The sequence below is a fragment of the Coloeus monedula genome, assembly GCF_965178545.1.
Source record: "Coloeus monedula genome assembly, chromosome: 11".
NCBI lineage: Eukaryota > Metazoa > Chordata > Aves > Passeriformes > Corvidae > Coloeus > Coloeus monedula.
Window position 1 is genome coordinate 5,487,030 of NC_138791.1, and position 16,504 is coordinate 5,503,533.

Genomic DNA, 16,504 nt, shown 5'->3' on the forward strand with positions numbered 1-16,504 from the left:
CGCGGGCTCGGCGCGTTGGGCGGCCGGGCGCGCTTTGCGGCAGCGGCGGCGGCGGCGGCACCGGCGGTGTCGGGACGGGCGGTACGGGCGGGACGGGACGGGCCGGGCCAGGCGGACGCCGCGCACCCACCCCGGGTCGGCCGCGGCTGCGGGAGGCGGAGCGGAGCCGGCGGGGTGAGCGGCGCGGGCGGGGCGCGGGCCGGAGCTTGGAGGCCGCTGCCTCCCTTTGTGTGGCGGCGCCGCCCGAGCGCGCAGCGGCCCCGCGGCGCCGAGCGGCGCCTGCCCCTGTCACCTGTCCCGGGCCTGGGCCTTGTCGCCGTCCCGGTTCCCGGACCCTGGCCCGGGTGCGCCTCAGCCCTTCCCGCCCCGTTCCCGCCGTGTTCCCCGTCCCGGCGCCGGGCCGGGCCCGCGGGGTGACAGCGGCTGCTCCCGGAGCGGGCCTGGGGACAGCGGCGGGTCCTGCCCTCTGTGGTGGTAACGCGGGGCGGACCCGGGGCACTCTCCTGTCCGCCCGTGCCGGGAAAGGGGTTTTCTTTGTGTCCTGCCGGGAATAACACCTCACCTCCCGGACAGGGGCTCCGGCGCTTCGGGGAAATTACATATTTGGCATCTTTGTTTCTTGTCCCGGTGTTGATAAAACGATGGATGTGTTGTCCCTATCGCTTTTTCGCCAGCTTTGCCCTTTTACAGTGCCTGGTTGCTGCCATCCCCCTCTTCCCATCCCGTAGCAGGTTTCAATGGGATCGCTAACTAGGGGAAATTCTGGCTGTGTTTCCTTCCCTTGTTCCCTTTGCTAAATTTATCACGTTTAGTGTGTCTGGTGAAATGTGGGAGATCCTGATAGCAGTAAGTACTACCCGGGGTATCTATGGACTTTTACCTCTCCTCTACCTAGAGGCAGAAAACGAAACGTGTGCTAGAATGCATTGTTTTATTTTAAGTGTGTTATGTCCAGTATGTTTAAAACCTGTTCGTGTAGTGAGGTTGGAGTGGGTGACACTTGTGGTCAGTCTATGCAGCTTTTGGAACAGACAGCCTTTCCCCCGTTGTGTATGTATCAGTATACACGTGAATTAGTAATGGCCAAAGCATTTCTTGCTGTGGTTTTGTGACATTTTTATGGCTGGTGGGGGCAATTACTGAGGAGATGCTCAGGCTCCTGTTGCATTGGAGGTGGCTCATTTGTAGTGGTGGAGATTCTTGGTGTGACGAGAGGCTTGTGAGCCAGCAGTGAGAGGCTTGTGAGCCAGCAGTGAGAGGCTTGTGAGCCAGCAGTGAGATTGCAGAAGAAACTCTGAGAGACAGGTTCTTCAGTAAAACAGTGTGTTTCTGTGCACAGCAGAGTTCTCTGTGCTTAGCAGTGTGGAAATCTAGGGAGAAGTTTGTGTTTTGGAGCCTCACCTTCAGTAAGAGTTGTACATCAGCAGGTCTCTCACTGAGTGTTTGTGATGTTGTCCAGACTAACACGTGTTTTGCACGGTTATTAGAGGGGAAAAATGTGTTTTGGAGGCTGTGTGTGAGTGGTGAGGGTGTCTTGATCACACCAGTGTCAGAGTGTGGCTGAGCCACAGCGTTGTGCTTCAGATAGCGGGCATGGAGCAGCTGATGTGCAGTTTGCAGGCAGGTGCCGGTTATGAGGTTCCCAAATCTTTATTTCAGGATGGGACTGGACTGAGTGTACTTTTGGGTTCCTGGTTGAAGCAGAGTTATTGATTCTGGTAGTCCCTCCTGCCTTTCTTCCACAACCAAGGGCTTGTGTTTCCCAGCACGTGCCTGGGTGAGCCACTCCAGACTGTGGCTCTCAGATGAAAGTTGGAGGCAGTGCCAAAGCATGAGGCTGGTTGTCAGTTCCCCAGATGAATTGCCTGCCAATAAAGCACAGAGCTTCTCTGTACATCCGTGTTATGAAAATGTCCAGAGTGCTGAACAGGAAAAGAATCTCTCTGGGGTTTGATTGAAGGCAGGAGTTGGATGAACTACATAGAAGCAAACATTTTGCCATAAAATGGTTCTGTATATTTCACATGGAATTTCTGGGAAAAAACTCAAACTTGGAGACTGCTTAGAAATTGAAACAGTGTATTTTTAGTGTATGGCTGCATACTTACTGCTTACTTCTGGGTATAAATTCCACTCTGAAGGGTGATGGAGGTTTAAGTATTTGTTGACCTTAAGATTATGTTGTTATGTTGTACTGCTTTGCATTCTGTAACTTTTACAGCTCTCTGGTTTGTACTCTCAGGTCAGATATCACTTCTGTTTACTCTCTGCTCTGCTTGATGAATCATTCTCTAGCAAGTGGCTGTGAAATCTGTAATGCATATTCAGGAACATTAGAGAAATATATTTTTACTGTGACAATGACAGAAGTGTCTAGCATTCTGTGTACAAAATTACTTCGTAGAGTTTCTGCTGGGCTAAAAAAAGTTGCCTTCTGTTTCTTGCTTTTTTCTCTGTCACTCTAATTATCCATTTTATTCTTTGACTTTATTCTTTATCTACCTACTCTGAATTTTCTTCTCTCTCTCTTTCTTTTTTCTTGTCTTCCAGTTGTGGCTGTACTAACACCATTACTGGTTTGCCACTCTTAGAGTGTCACCTTCTCGCAGTATCTGTGCTTGGCCATCAGACACTATGAGGAGACTGGCTTTTCGAGGTGCTGGTTCTACTCTGGTAAATCTGGTAAATTATTGATTGTATCTCCATTCCTCTGCCTTGCCCTTTTGCTTTTCTTTTTCCTTACTGTTAATTATTCCTACCTCATTCATCTCGTGTGTGTGCCTGAAGTTATCTCTGTCTCTAAAAAAAATGCTTTAATGCAGTTACGTTGTGCTGCCATACCTTGTCAATCACCTGAGTGCCTCCTAAAAGAAATCCTGGGATTTGGTTGGAAAATGGGGATAGGCTGGGATGGATGCATCTGTTCTGTCCTCAGCCTTTGAGATAGCCACAAATAAAGATATTTTTCTGATGCTGTCACTGGAAGTTGGGCAAGAGCCAACAACTTGTTCCATAAATTACCATAGTTGTTGGATGGTGGTTATTCATCTGTCACTGCTTGTGTTGGTAAATGCAAAACTATGGCCAAAAGAGGAGGGGGCTTTTTCTGTTTCTCCATGGTTGAGCCATTCATCCCACACATAAAGTGGGAGTGGGAGGTCCCACAATGGTCCAGACTTCTTTTTCACTTGAATATAACACAAGGTATTCTGTGGCCCTTTTACATTTTTAGTTTGTTTTGGTTGTTTGTTTGGGTTTCTTTTCTTTGTTGGTCTGTTTTTGTCTTTTTTTAGTTTGACATGGAATGAAGTGCTTTTACACCAGAACTGAGCATGTGTCTCTGTACAGCATTTTGGTTGAAAACAGTGGTTCTTGCTTAGTTGTCATGCATGGGATGGGGTATGGAAATGTCGAGAGTTTAAGAATATATTCTGCCAAGAGCTGCTAAATTCACCTCCATTACTGTGAGCTTGGGGGTTTCTGGCCTTGCTGTCACTGGTGACTATAAAACTGAAGGAGCATTTTGATTTCCCTTTACTCTTGGGAATTTTCACAAAGTTGGCGTTTACAGAAATGGCTTAACTGACCTGTAGCATTTGGCAAATGCGTCATCAGAAGCTTTGCTAGCTCTGCAGGTAGCTCTCAGCAGAGGGCTTGGATGCAATGCCAGGGCTTTAAGAATGTTTCTGTTCATTATAGAAGAAGTTGGATTCCATGGGTTCCAAGAGGCGAAGAGCTACCTCTCCTTCCAGCAGCGTCAGCGGAGGAGACTTCGATGATGCCCATCACTCCACCAATATACCAGGCCCAAGCAGGAAGAGGAGGAGACTTTCCAATCTCCCAACTGTAGATCCTGTTAGTACCTTCTTACTACTTGCACCTTTTTTCTTTCTTTCTTGGGGATACTGTATCCCTGTGTGGAATATGCTGGACTGTAAAATGAATGACCATATGTAGCACACGTACACTGGTCCTCAATCTGTTCCTGCCTTGGCTGAGCTTTGTTTAGGATGAAACTGACTCCCCAGTTTCATCTTTTTCTTTCCTGTTTTGCTTTTGCTGCTTTTCTCTTTTTGCTGATGATTTTAGCAGATGGAAGGATGTTGGAGAATGAGCTGAAATCATATTGTGCAGAAGTTGAGAGCTGTGTCTGCATAGCAAATGCAGAGAGGAGTAAGAATGGCACAGGCAGTGATTGCTGAAGTGTACAATGCCTCTGCTATGCCTTTGCATGAGCAGTGTAATGTTAATTAATTGCAAGGCAGAAGAACCCCTGTTGTTATTGTAGATGCCTGTGACTTGGAGAGAATTGCACTGAATTAATTTACATTTTGGATATTTTACTTAGAATTAGCACTGAAATAAAGCTCCCTGTGTTCAAAAAATAAATGGAAATTCTGCAGTACCTGGCACACTTGTCAGGTATCCTGCTAAAGTGTGAGGTGCTCCAGTTGCTTCTCACTTCTGCTTTAAGGCGTGCTGTGGATGGGCAGCTTGTCCTTCCCTTTGTGAGCAGGCTTTTGTTTGTCACCTCCTTAAAATTGTCTCCTTTTTCCTTACTTCATTGCTCTTGCATTTCAGATTGCTGTCTGCCATGAGCTCTACAACACCATCAGAGACTACAAAGATGAGCAGGGCAGGCTCCTCTGTGAGCTCTTCATCAGGGCACCGAAGAGAAGGTAAGACCACAGGTCTGGTTAAACCCTGAACCTGAGATTTAATTAGGGAGGAGTGGAAACTGATAAATACTTCAGCAATAATTTGTGAAAAATCTAAGCTACATTTCTCGTAGCTTCACACTGGTGTTTGATCCAAGTGTTTGATGTAATTATTCAATGGGATGTGCTTACCATCTCTTTTTCAGCAAAATAAAAAGATACACTGAATTAATTTAAAATGTTTCTTGCGACACCTGCCTGAAACATTTATGCCTTTGATTATGAAATACTCTATATAAGTGGTGGGATGTAATACTAAGGACATAGCTTGGGAAGGTTAAGAGAAGTGACCCTTGAAAATGCAGTAGCTAAAAAAGGGGCTGAATTTTCTCTTAAACTCAGAAAATTGAGGACAGTAACAGAACATACATAAAGTGAGCTGACTGCTAGACCACTGTCCAGATCTTTTAGCTGTAACAAAACTATATTGGAACATTCTTTGGTTTATTTGCTCATAAACATGCACAAGCTTTAGTGCTGTGGTTTTGGTTTTACTGCTTGGAATATGATGCCTGTTTTTGTCATTGCAACAGAAATCAGCCAGATTATTATGAAGTGGTTTCTCAGCCAATTGATTTAATGAAAATCCAACAAAAGCTGAAGATGGAGGAATATGATGATGTGAATGTGCTGACTGCTGATTTCCAGCTTCTCTTTAACAATGCAAAGGCTTACTATAAGGTGAGCAAACTACATGTAAAGATTCTAATCCATTGTAAAAGGGGTAGAAAAGCTCAAATTCTGCCTTGGTTTGGCTGAAACCTCTTCGGTTTAGCCTGAAGTACTATTGGTAAGAGAACAGCACACATTGCAGTTATTTGCATATATTTCCATAATGTTGGCTGTATCTTTCTGAGATGTCCTACTGTAGCAATTTTTCTGTGGAAAATTGTAAAATAATGTGGGGAGGATCTTCATGTAGTTTTCTAAAAGAGATCAAAAGCAAAAATGGAGATATAAAGTGAGAAAAATACTCCTCTATCAAAGCCTTCCCATTTTACAACACACTCTGTGTAACCCTTTGAAATGGTGAAAGATTCATTGTTTTTTTTCCCCCAGGAGGAATTGTTTGTACTAACAGCAGTAGGAGTGTTGAATCTTTCTCTTCCATTTGCTACTTAATCAAATGAAAAAAATCACTGTCATGGTCAGTGATGATAGATGTGAGTGTAATGTTATCAAGGCTACAACCCCCATGGCCATTCCCCAGACTGGGTGTGTGTTTTATTATGGATATTAATGGATTTTATTGCAGTTTTCAAAAGGAAGTGGGAAAAAAATTGGATGAATCTTGTGTAATGAAAGGTTGTGTTAAATCCATAAACCAGTGAAATTGTGTGTGGTGAATTATATGATACAGCAAATCAAAACCTGCTAATACTGCCTTTCACATATCTTTGACTTTGGAGATGATCCAAATACTGAATAACCCAGCTGGTGTAACCAGGTGACATTCAGAAAGGCAGTGTTTGTTTTGCTTGTGTGTGTGTGGAGTAGCTTCTTGAAAAACAGATGTTAATGCATTTGCACATTCTGCTTCCAGCAGAAAAAGTACAAAGATTTCCAAATCAATTGTGTACTCCTGGAGCTTTGCAAGGAATTCAGCATGGAAAACCCAACATTAATGGGCTTTTCCATGAGGGGAAAGGACCTGATGGTAGGAAAGAATGATCAGGGTTTTACAGAATGTGTGCTGCCTTTGCCTATAAAATTGTGGGCTCAACATTTAACTGTATCATGAAGATCTTGCATTAGACTAAAAATAGGTATCCATTTTTCCAGGATGAAGGAATGTTGGCATTTCCAGAGAATTATGGAGCTGTGATCTGGAGGTGTGGCACACAAACTGAACTTCTTTTCACCTTTTACCTTTCCCAGGCAGTTCCATGGCACATACAAGCCAGGCACATTGATTCATTGTCAAGGTCTTTATTCCAGCAGGTGTTTTATTGGCAGTGCTACAGCAGAACAGCAGCCTTTAGGTGTTCTGTATTTCTGGTCAAGTCTCACACTCCTGAGCATCTTGCATTGATACAGAGGGAAGCAGACTTGTGGAACAGGATACCCTTAAAAATCTGCTCTTCATAAACAACACCTGGTCTAATGTGCTGAGAATATTAAGCGCCTAATAAGGCAAGATTAAGAACAGTTCTCATGTTGGTTTCTCATTTGTATTACAAGCTGTCAGAGGTTGAGAGAGTGAAGTAAGAAGAGTGCAATCAGCAGTAATAAGGTGACATTATCAGCAGGAATACCTAAAATAGAGCTTAAATGACAGAGGAAAGGGAAAGAAAAATACATGGGTGGAAAAGCTGTCTTTGTTCTGGGTAATGTTCTTAGGCAGTAATGTTAATAGGCACATGCTTGTCTGCCACTGCCAGCTCTGTATTTTTGAAAGTTCATTTTCTAACTAATGCTTCTACCTCTCCTAAAAGATGTATCTTGAGGTGTACCCAGGTGGTATCATGTTGTCAAGTTCTTTGGAATTTCCCAGTTAATGCTGAGTATAAACCATTGCAGTGCTTTCAAAGATATTTATTGGCATTCTTCTATAGAAGTTAATTTTCAAGTGCCATGCAATGACAGCAGTATTGGCTTAAATCACATTTCTGGCATATTGATATTTAGTCTGTTTTAAATGCTGGTGTTGTGCTTCAACAAAACCCAGTGATTTCTCCAGATTCATCTAGTTGGCTTGTCCAAGCCTCAACCCAGCTAATTTTATTGCTAAGTTTTCTGAAAGATTTGGATGCTTTTGAGTGATACAGATTATATTTTCAAATGCTTACTGTGATTCTTAACTCCTCTGTTGAAGAACAAATGAAGCAGCAATTTCCCAGGTTTACTATTACTCATTGAATGCATTTAATACCTTTCAGCTAATAACTTAAAATTTCCCTCGGATGAGAATGCTCTGAATTTTGACTGGAATGTCTGATTGGTTTTTGCAGCCAGATTCTCCTGAATATAAAGCTGCCTGCAAACTATGGGAGCTTTATTTGCGCACAAAAAATGAATTTGTTCAGAAAGGTGATGCTGAGGAGGATGATGATGATGAGGAAGGACATGACAATCAAGCAAATTCTGAATTAGTAAGTGTGGCCATGACAACTGGGGAAGGAGGAGGCTGTAACTGTGGATGTCAGGTGACTCTGAGAGGGTGAAAAAGCATCGAGTAATATTTTCATTGTTAAATTATGCCCCAAGGGGTGTTTCTTTATGCAAGTTTGTTAGTTAATCACTTCACAGCATTGTATGTTTCACTTTTGCCTAGCAGAAAAAAAGCTGTGAGGGTTTCTTATATGAGTTCTGGTTTAGTTGGAATAATATGATGTGTGCTTGAATTCATGCCAGGATTGAGGTTTGTATCAACAAGTGTCCCATTCAGTCAGTGCAGCTGTTCCTGGAGTGTTGTGAGAGGAAGTTTGGGCTTGCCTGGTGTTTGTGATGTTGGGATGCACGTTTTCATTAGCAGTGTGATGTGTGTCTGACAGTCTGCAGTGTAAACCTGAAATTAGAGTTTTCTAGTGTACCTTTACCTACATAAACAGTGTTGTCTTCAAAAGTGGCATCCTTGTTTTGTAGCTGATTTTTTTTTTCTGTCTTTGAAGTGTAGATTCCTTGAAACACTCCACTATGGCTGCCATTGAAACTTTTTGTGATTTTTGTTTCCTACATCAGTCATCTCCAGGTTACCTGAAGGAAATTCTGGAACAGCTTCTTGAAGCTGTAGCTGTTGCCACAAACCCCTCAGGACGCCTCATAAGTGAACTGTTTCAGAAACTTCCTTCTAAAGTGGTGAGTATTTTAATAATATTGGTTGTGTTCTAAGTTGGAAGCCTGGACGTTTCTATATCTGATGTTACAGGCTGTGATGGCCACGCTCAGGGTGCAGTTCTCTATTTCTGTCTCATCAGTGGCAAACTGCCTGTTTTTACAGCTCTGTTTCAGAACAGTGGTGAAAGTTTTAGCCAGCAGAATAAATATTCTGAAAATCATCACCATGGATTTGAATTTCAATCAGAACTGGTCCTTTAATCAGTTTATTGATTAATTAGAATTCCTTGTATCTGCCTTATGACCTGGCTTGTCCAAGTTGAAGCCTAGTGCCATATTTTGAGGCTTACACTGTTCTTATCTGCAATTCATCTGATGGTTCATTCTGTGAGCTGTTAGGACAAAAGCTTTGAGACTGTTTATAGTAACACATAAATTAATTTTGTTTTCCAGCAATATCCAGATTATTATGCAATAATAAAGGAACCCATAGATCTTAAAACTATTGCCCAAAGGATACAGGTATGAACATATTAATGTGTCAGGGTACAGACTTGTTTAACAGTGAGCATTCCAGAATGGTTAGAAGTAAAGCTTTATTGTAGCAGGAAAGGCAATGTGTTTTCCCCCGGCTATTAAAAAACCTGCACACTGTGGTGATTCAATGTTCTGTGCTGGGTTAGTGCTGCAGAAGTAGCTGTGTGGAAAATCAAGCATTGTAAGCTGTGGAGTGCTGGCTTTGAGCCAGAATATCTCAGGTTCCTTGATTAATGGCTTAAAGCAGTTCCTTGGCAAGTGCTGCTCATGTAAAACATTGAAGTAGCAAGGCTTGGTCGTGCATTATCATCACCTACTTCTGTTCTAGTGCTATAAATAGATGTTTTGTACTGATGCATTTTTCATCTTGCTTCTCCAGTAATTTGAAATATTGTTCTGTAATTCTAGCATTTTGTGTAGTAGTGAGGGATGGGCCATAGACTAATTGAACTAGAGAATAAAGTTAAAACAGCATTTTGTCAGAACTCTTCAAAATGAAGGTAATATGTTCTATTAAGTGTTTTTTTCAATCTTCTCATTCATGAGCTTTATAAAGACTTAGCATATATGTATGTTACTGTCTTTTTTTGATTACTTTTTCCAGATACTTATCTGTTGTCTTTATAAGTAAGTTGTTTTTCTGTAAACATTCCCTTTATTGAATATTAATTCCTTTGCTTTTCACTACTGACTTAGTTCTCATGCTGTCTGAAGGTTGTCAGTTTAACCAGTTCTGCTTTTTGTTGTATAGAACGGAACTTATAAAAGCATTCATGCCATGGCCAAGGATATAGATCTTCTGGCAAAGAATGCCAAAACCTACAATGAGCCTGGATCACAAGTGTTCAAGGTTAGTTTCAGTTGTTCATAATGTGATTTGAGTTCAGATTTTCTTGACTACTTTCTGTGCTGATTGATCCTTAAATAAATCTTGAGCATAAAGCTCTCAAGGCCCTGTTTGCTTTTTTTTTTTAATAGCTTTTAGTGTTTTTTTTTTTAATATTGCTTTTAGTAAAATTGGGGTACAAAAATGACAAAAAATGAGCTTGAAACTACTCAGATCTTCTATTCAGTTTTTTCAGGCCACTGTGAAAATACTGTGTGGGTGTACTTCAGGCAGACTTTGTTCTATGCTTCATTTCTCATGCAAAATTGTTTTATATCTAAATGTAAAAACACCTTTGTGGTTTTTTTTAGATAGCTGGATATATCTGATTACAATATTATTCACTTCCAACATTAAACAAAAAAAATCTTTTAATTGACAGGATGCAAATGCGATTAAAAAGATATTTAATATGAAAAAGGCTGAGATTGAACACAGTGAGTTGGCCAAGTCAAGTCTCCGAATCAGGTACTGCAAATAGAGTTCTTTTTATAATCTCATGTAAAAACCTCTACAGCCATTCCCTTAATTGTGCTGTGGAGAGTATAGTGAGAAATAATTGCTTGAAAACTTAGTTTAGTGTTGTTTTAAAAGTTTTACATTGGTTAAAATAGTTTCTGGAAGAAAGCTTTTTTTTATTGAAATACTTCTGTGGTGAAATATTTCTGTGATGTACTTGATTATGAAAAACAGTATCAGTGGATCTTTAATAAGTTATGGCCAACTTCCACCACATGTTTATAAGTTAATAATAGAAAATGAATAGGGAATAACAAGGTGCTTTGTTTTATGAAAAGTGTTGGATATTCTTGAACCTTGTTAGGAGCTGAAACCAAAGGGCTCACAGGTAGGTAAGGGCAGAAACACAGAAACAGAACCTTGGGCAAAAGATATTTAGAGGGAAGTCCACTCTTGTTTGAAAAGCAGTTTTTAGTAATGAGGAGAGGCACAGGAAGCTGAAGATCTGGATTTATTAATCAGTGAGGCAGAGATTAGACCTTGACTATGCAGGTATAAAACACTTGATGAGAGCTGATAGCTCTATTTCTGTCATGGGATGATTTTACTTAGGAAGCAGCATTTTCTTCCTGTGAAAATCCATAGTGTATGAAGAAGTGATGCAGTCATTTAAAATGTTTCTTAGCTGAAATGCAATTAGATTTCTTCTCATATAAACTTTTTACTTATGAGTAACACTCAGAACTAGGTTTAGATATTGTTTGCCAATATGAGCTGTGTCATTTATCTAAAAAAATTTAAGCAGTGTCCTACAAGTCATTCAAGGAGTTGGGAAGGTAGAATATCTTCATGTATTAGAGCTGGTATTTGGTATTTGGTGATGGGAAACCACTGTTACAATTTCCTGCAAAGGTTTGTATGGTACAACTGGAAACACTGTCACTCCCTTACTTAACTGAAAGGTAGTTTAATTTTTTCTGTGTAGATGGTGTCAGTATGAAAAGTGTTGCCTAGGATTATTGTGTGAAAGAAGTGGAAGTTGCCTGATTGATTTTTACTGCTTGGTGTTCTGAGATGCGGTTTTTCTGGTTGGTTTGTTCAGCATCAGCATCCTTCCCATGGTCGGGTGAATCATTGTTGGAGTGTATAAAAATAAAAAGTAGAAATACTCTTTAAGGAGTAATTCTTAACATGTAGTTGAATCATTTTCCTTCTTAAAAGTATGTGTAGTGCCAGAAGACTTTGATTCTACAGATACTGAGCATACATAGGAGTTTGTTTAGCAGTAACTAGAATTACACATAGGCATAGAGGTTTTCTATTTAAATTGTGATTGTATTTTATTTTTCTCACTGTGATGGCCATTGATGAAGCTCAGGATGTCAGGGTGTATGTCATATTTATTTCTGAGGCTCAATGGTTTTTCTTGAAAACAAAGCTGATTGTGTAAGAAGGGATGACAGATAAATCACACTGATATTTGTTAGCTGAATTCCTCTCTTGCACTGCCAAGCCATCTCCACTTCTCAGCTACCTTATTCTAGATGTTCTCTTATGTATTGTGTTCTCAATAGACCTTCAAATCCTGAGGTAATCTGTCAGAATAATTGACAGCTCCCGTCTTTGTTTCTCTAACTTGGGGGAAAAAAATAATGCCTGAAGCAGGCTACAATAATACTGGGCTGAATGCAGAAAAAATTGGGATGAGAGAAAAAGTGTTATGAAAACCAAACCTTTCACCTGCTATTCTGTATTTCACTGGTTGCTTTTCTTATTGAATCATTATTCTTTTTTTTTTGTTTCTTTCTCAAGAATCTGCTTCACAGAATCATTATTTTTATTTAAATTCCTAAATGTTTTATTGTCTGAAAGGGGAGTTCTCCTTTACCTATTGCTGATTTGGGTTAAATTCCCTCAGAAGTTCACTTCAAGTGCATTTTCTATAGTTTTTTTCTGAATTTACATCTGTTATTCTTTGTCATTGATGGCTCAAATCATCATAATGCTACTAACCTAAGCTTTATCTGTTTCCCCTGTGTTAAAAATCATGTTTTTTATTGCAGAGCTCATTGTCTCCTTTGCCATACTGAACTGCTCTTTGTGGGTGCATTTAACTGTCCTCCCTTAAAGTGGCAAAATTAAATTGCTTGATAATATGCACTGTCAACCAACTTGACAATGACTTTAAGTGTTGATAAAACATGACTGGACCTGTATGATTGGCTTTGTCTGGATGCTAAGGAACAGTTTTCTGGCTGCTTTCACTGCTGTTTAGTCTGAGCTGTGTGTACAGCTATCAATGTTTGAGCTAAATGTTACTTTCCTCTGACTTAATAAACAAAATCCACATAAATGCTGGAGTACTGAAAGGATCTCAGTATTACTTACCTTTTAGCTTCCAAACATCTGTCTCTGAACCTTTTGGCTGATCTATCAAAGTGATTCTGTAAAAAGCTTTTTTCTTGCTGCGTCTTTTCATGGGTTTAAGGTGGGCCTGTTTTTTTTCCTCCCCCTTTCCTTGGCTTGCTTCTCCTGCCTTAAGGACTGCATCAAATTTGGCTGCTTCCAAGCTGACAGGTCCTTCCTCACAGGGTAAAGGCAGTGTTGGGGATGAGAGAAATTCTTCTAACAAATATTATCGGTAAGTAAATTGTGCCCTTGGAGGAAAAGCTGGGTCGTCATCATATGGAAATGCTGAATTTTGTTTGATTTTCTTCCTCATACCTGCTGTGGTGCTGTGCTTTGGATTAGGTTGAGATAAATGCTGATAACATACTGATATGGTAGTTACTGCTGAGTGAGAAGAACATGCAGTCCTTCATACTGACTGATGGATGGTGGCAATGCTCTGTGGGGTGGCTACAGCAGTTGAAACTGGCAGCACAGGGATAAAGCCACCTGGGCTGCTCAGCTGTGGCTGGATGTTGCTGCTCAGGTAGAGGACCTGCTTGTGGAAGTGCATCATGTAGGTGCTCGTGGATCCAAGAGCTGGGCCACTGAACAACAGCAGAGCAGCCAGGGGGTGGGTCAAGTTGCTGAGGCTGGAGTGGCTCAGGTGGACCTGCACTGGCAGTGTGAAAGTAAATTACAGCTCCAGGAGCCCATGGCACCTCAGGCTATCAGGGAAGAGGTGCTACATATAGATGTGCTCATGATCCAGGTGTGGACTTGCACACCCTCTAAATGGTATTGCAATAAAAATGACCCAGGTGAATGAAGGCTTTTTGATGAAATGAGGCAAAGCACAGCAAGGACAGAAGCAGAAGTGGCTTCATCAGGCAACAGCCCAGCACCACACACCAGCACTGCTGCCCTGGAGGACTGCTGGGACAGATGGAGCCCAAAGTCATGGACTAAAGGAGCTCAGTGGATGTTTTAGAGGGATGGCCCACAAACTAAGGGAATGATATCTGTGTTTATATCAAAAGGCAGGAAAGGATGTATTGGAAAGTGTAGGGCCCAGGCATGCACTCAGCCCATCTGCTTTTCCCCAGCCTTCACTTGGCTCCTGCAGGACAAGACTGAGCCCATTTCTGGAGATGCCTGAGGAGCTGATCTTGTAGAAAGGCAGAGAATGTCAGGCATAGCTTATAGTGTAGATGTGAGATACTGTGCCCCAGGTTTGGGACAAAAGAGAGGGATGCTGAAGAAGTCTTGGTGAGACCATAGCCAGTGTGGATGCCCTTTTACTCCACCTAGGAAGCATAGGAGGCTGCTTCATGTTCAGGCACTGTTTGTGCTGAAAATGCCAAAGGTGGGGATGGGGGAATGGGAGGAGATAGAATATACAGCTTTCAGTATGCTGAATTCCTTCTGTAGATGAATCCCAATAAAACAGGATCAAATAACCAAGTTATTAATTGGGAGAGACTTCTTGTCATTGCCCTTCTCCTGCAATTAATCAAATACTCAAGTATACAAAATAGAAGATGTAAGCTGGAGCTCAGCTTTCTGACTATGTTGGATGGGCCATCTCATAAAATAGAGGCAGACTCATGGCATGGTAAGAATTTCTCCTGTTAAAGTCTCCAGCCTTCTGTAATCATGGCTGTGTTCCTGGTCATGAAGTCAGAAGCTTCACTTGTTTGCTTACACACTCTGGGTGACTGTTAATGGTTAATATGATAACCCTTTCCTTTTTTTTCCATTTTCATTTTTCTCTTTTTTTTTTCTTTTTTAAAATTTCTTTCTTTACCTTTTCTCTTTCATAGTAACAAAAGATCAGCCCAAGGGGATCGTTTATCAGCAATAACCATGGCATTGCAATATGGATCAGAAAGCGATGAGGATGCAGCTTTGGCTGGTAGGAGCTGAAATGCAGTTTCTCTAATTCCTTTCATTCAAATGTTCACAATGGGCAAATCTGTAGAGCTCTTGATACATTCAAATATATATATTTCAAAAATATTTTGCACTCAGTGTGTAATTCCTTTGAATCTTGCAGCTTTTAAGACAGGGCAGGCCAAACTTGCTGGCATGCTTTGAATATTCTGTGTGTTTCCAAGTATACTTACCCGAGCTTTAGGGAGCTGTTGGTTGGTCTTGTTCCTTCTAATGTGCAACAGAGGAGGAGATACTGGAGAACACATTGGGTGCTCTGTGCAGCAAAAGAGATTGGTAGTGCTGCAATTGTTTCTTTATTTTGTTATTTACATAATTTCTTCATTGAAAGATGCATCTGTTTAATCTGTATTACTGGGGCACTTATTTCTTACCTGGTAATTGAACTGTCCTCTTGACAGTTTTCTAGTTGATGGATATGTAGAATTTTTTGGATTTTAGCTCTTGCTGCAAGCAAAGGCATTTTGATTCCTGGTTAGCCCAGAGTTCTATTATTGCATCAGAGCAGCTTTCTGGGAGGTGTGGGGAGTATTTATTAGCTGGGTTTTGCTTGTTTGATAGCTGTTATTTTTTTCAAATTGCAGTGCTGTAAAAACGTGTAGCTTTTTATATTTTAGTGATTTAAATTCTTGGAGTGATTTAACCACTTTCAGGTGCCATCTTTTCTATGGACATTATTGTCATTTTCAAGGGACCTCTCTCTGGGTGTGAGACATTTGCCTTGCTGCTGTTGAAGCTCTCCTGTCTGTATTGCATTCACCTAGGAGGCAATGTTAATTTTTTTGGAAGACCTGTCATCCCTTAAGATTTTCTGTCCTTCCAGTGTGCTACTTGGACAACCCTATGCTTTCAGTCTCTAGGTGACAAGGATTTTTCTTAAAACCAAGTGGTATTTTTATTAATTGCTCTGCTGTCTCATTTTTTTCATTCCTCTAATGCTTGTTAAAATAAATGAGAACGGGGCTGCATGGCTGAACATTAATAGAGCTCTCTCCTTCTTGAAACAGAGAACTGAATCTTTATGAGCTTCTTTGGTTGTAGCTGTTGCCTAAGCAATGAACAATATCAGTTTCTGACTGAGAGTTTATCCTGACAGCTGCAGATGGTGTTTTGGTGTGATGGAGCTTGTAGAACATTTCCAGCTCCAGTGTACAAGGATGTGAGCAGCTTCAGCAGCTCCCTTGCTCCTCATTACAAGTCTCTAAAGGCCAGCAGAGGTGGTCATTATGTATTACTTACATGTATTTAATTTTGTAAACCAGATGTTTTGGGTTTTACTGTATCATTTAGAGATGGTTTAAGATGGATGCTGCTTTTGGTTTTACTGGCAGCTATCTTCAGTTGGACAGTGAGCATTCATTGTTGTTTGGGTGCTTTGGGACCACAGAGGAGACAGTGGGGTTTTTTTTGTGGTATCTGCTGTGGTAACAGCAGCATGAAAGGGCAGTAACTGCCTGTCCCTCTCCTCTGCCAGTGCTTGCTTGGGATATGGGACCTGATGCTACTGCACATTAAAGAATGTCCAGTCTTCATTAGGTTGTTTGTTCCATAGCAAAAATAAGAATTTTTCTATCTTCTGGTCTCAATAATACATTCTTCTTTGGCTCTTAATATAGCAGGTTTTATATTAGGAGATCACTATAATTTTCTGAGTATGTAAGAATATGTGATGTTTACACATCACTTTTAAAGAACATGCACATCATAATGAAAATGTTTATAGTGTATTTTATGTAAATATAAAAATACAGTAAAACTGTAATGCATAAATGCTTTAATTTTAGTA

The 16,504-nt window shown here is 41.0% G+C and overlaps 1 protein-coding gene across 13 annotated transcripts in view; it reads left to right on the forward strand.

The window, feature by feature from the left end:
* The first annotated feature begins 42 nt into the window (after positions 1 to 42).
* PBRM1 (polybromo 1) overlaps positions 43 to 16,504 on the forward strand; it is a 56,623-nt gene continuing 40,161 nt past the window's right edge. For 3 of the 13 annotated variants that reach the window (XM_082288569.1, XM_082288573.1, XM_082288567.1), the window contains exons 1-12: positions 55 to 174; positions 2,551 to 2,673; positions 3,700 to 3,855; positions 4,582 to 4,679; positions 5,252 to 5,399; positions 7,670 to 7,810; positions 8,400 to 8,516; positions 8,949 to 9,017; positions 9,784 to 9,882; positions 10,301 to 10,386; positions 12,920 to 13,018; positions 14,589 to 14,680. In XM_082288569.1, coding sequence (XP_082144695.1) covers positions 2,635 to 2,673; positions 3,700 to 3,855; positions 4,582 to 4,679; positions 5,252 to 5,399; positions 7,670 to 7,810; positions 8,400 to 8,516; positions 8,949 to 9,017; positions 9,784 to 9,882; positions 10,301 to 10,386; positions 12,920 to 13,018; positions 14,589 to 14,680 — 1,144 coding nt within the window. In that variant the 5' untranslated portion in view covers positions 55 to 174; positions 2,551 to 2,634. Of the gene's footprint in view, positions 175 to 2,550; positions 2,683 to 3,699; positions 3,856 to 4,581; positions 4,680 to 5,251; positions 5,400 to 7,669; positions 7,811 to 8,399; positions 8,517 to 8,948; positions 9,018 to 9,783; positions 9,883 to 10,300; positions 10,387 to 12,919; positions 13,019 to 14,588; positions 14,681 to 16,504 lie in introns of all 13 variants that reach the window. The other 10 variants (XM_082288566.1, XM_082288578.1, XM_082288574.1 and 7 more) reach the window with 7 other exon arrangements.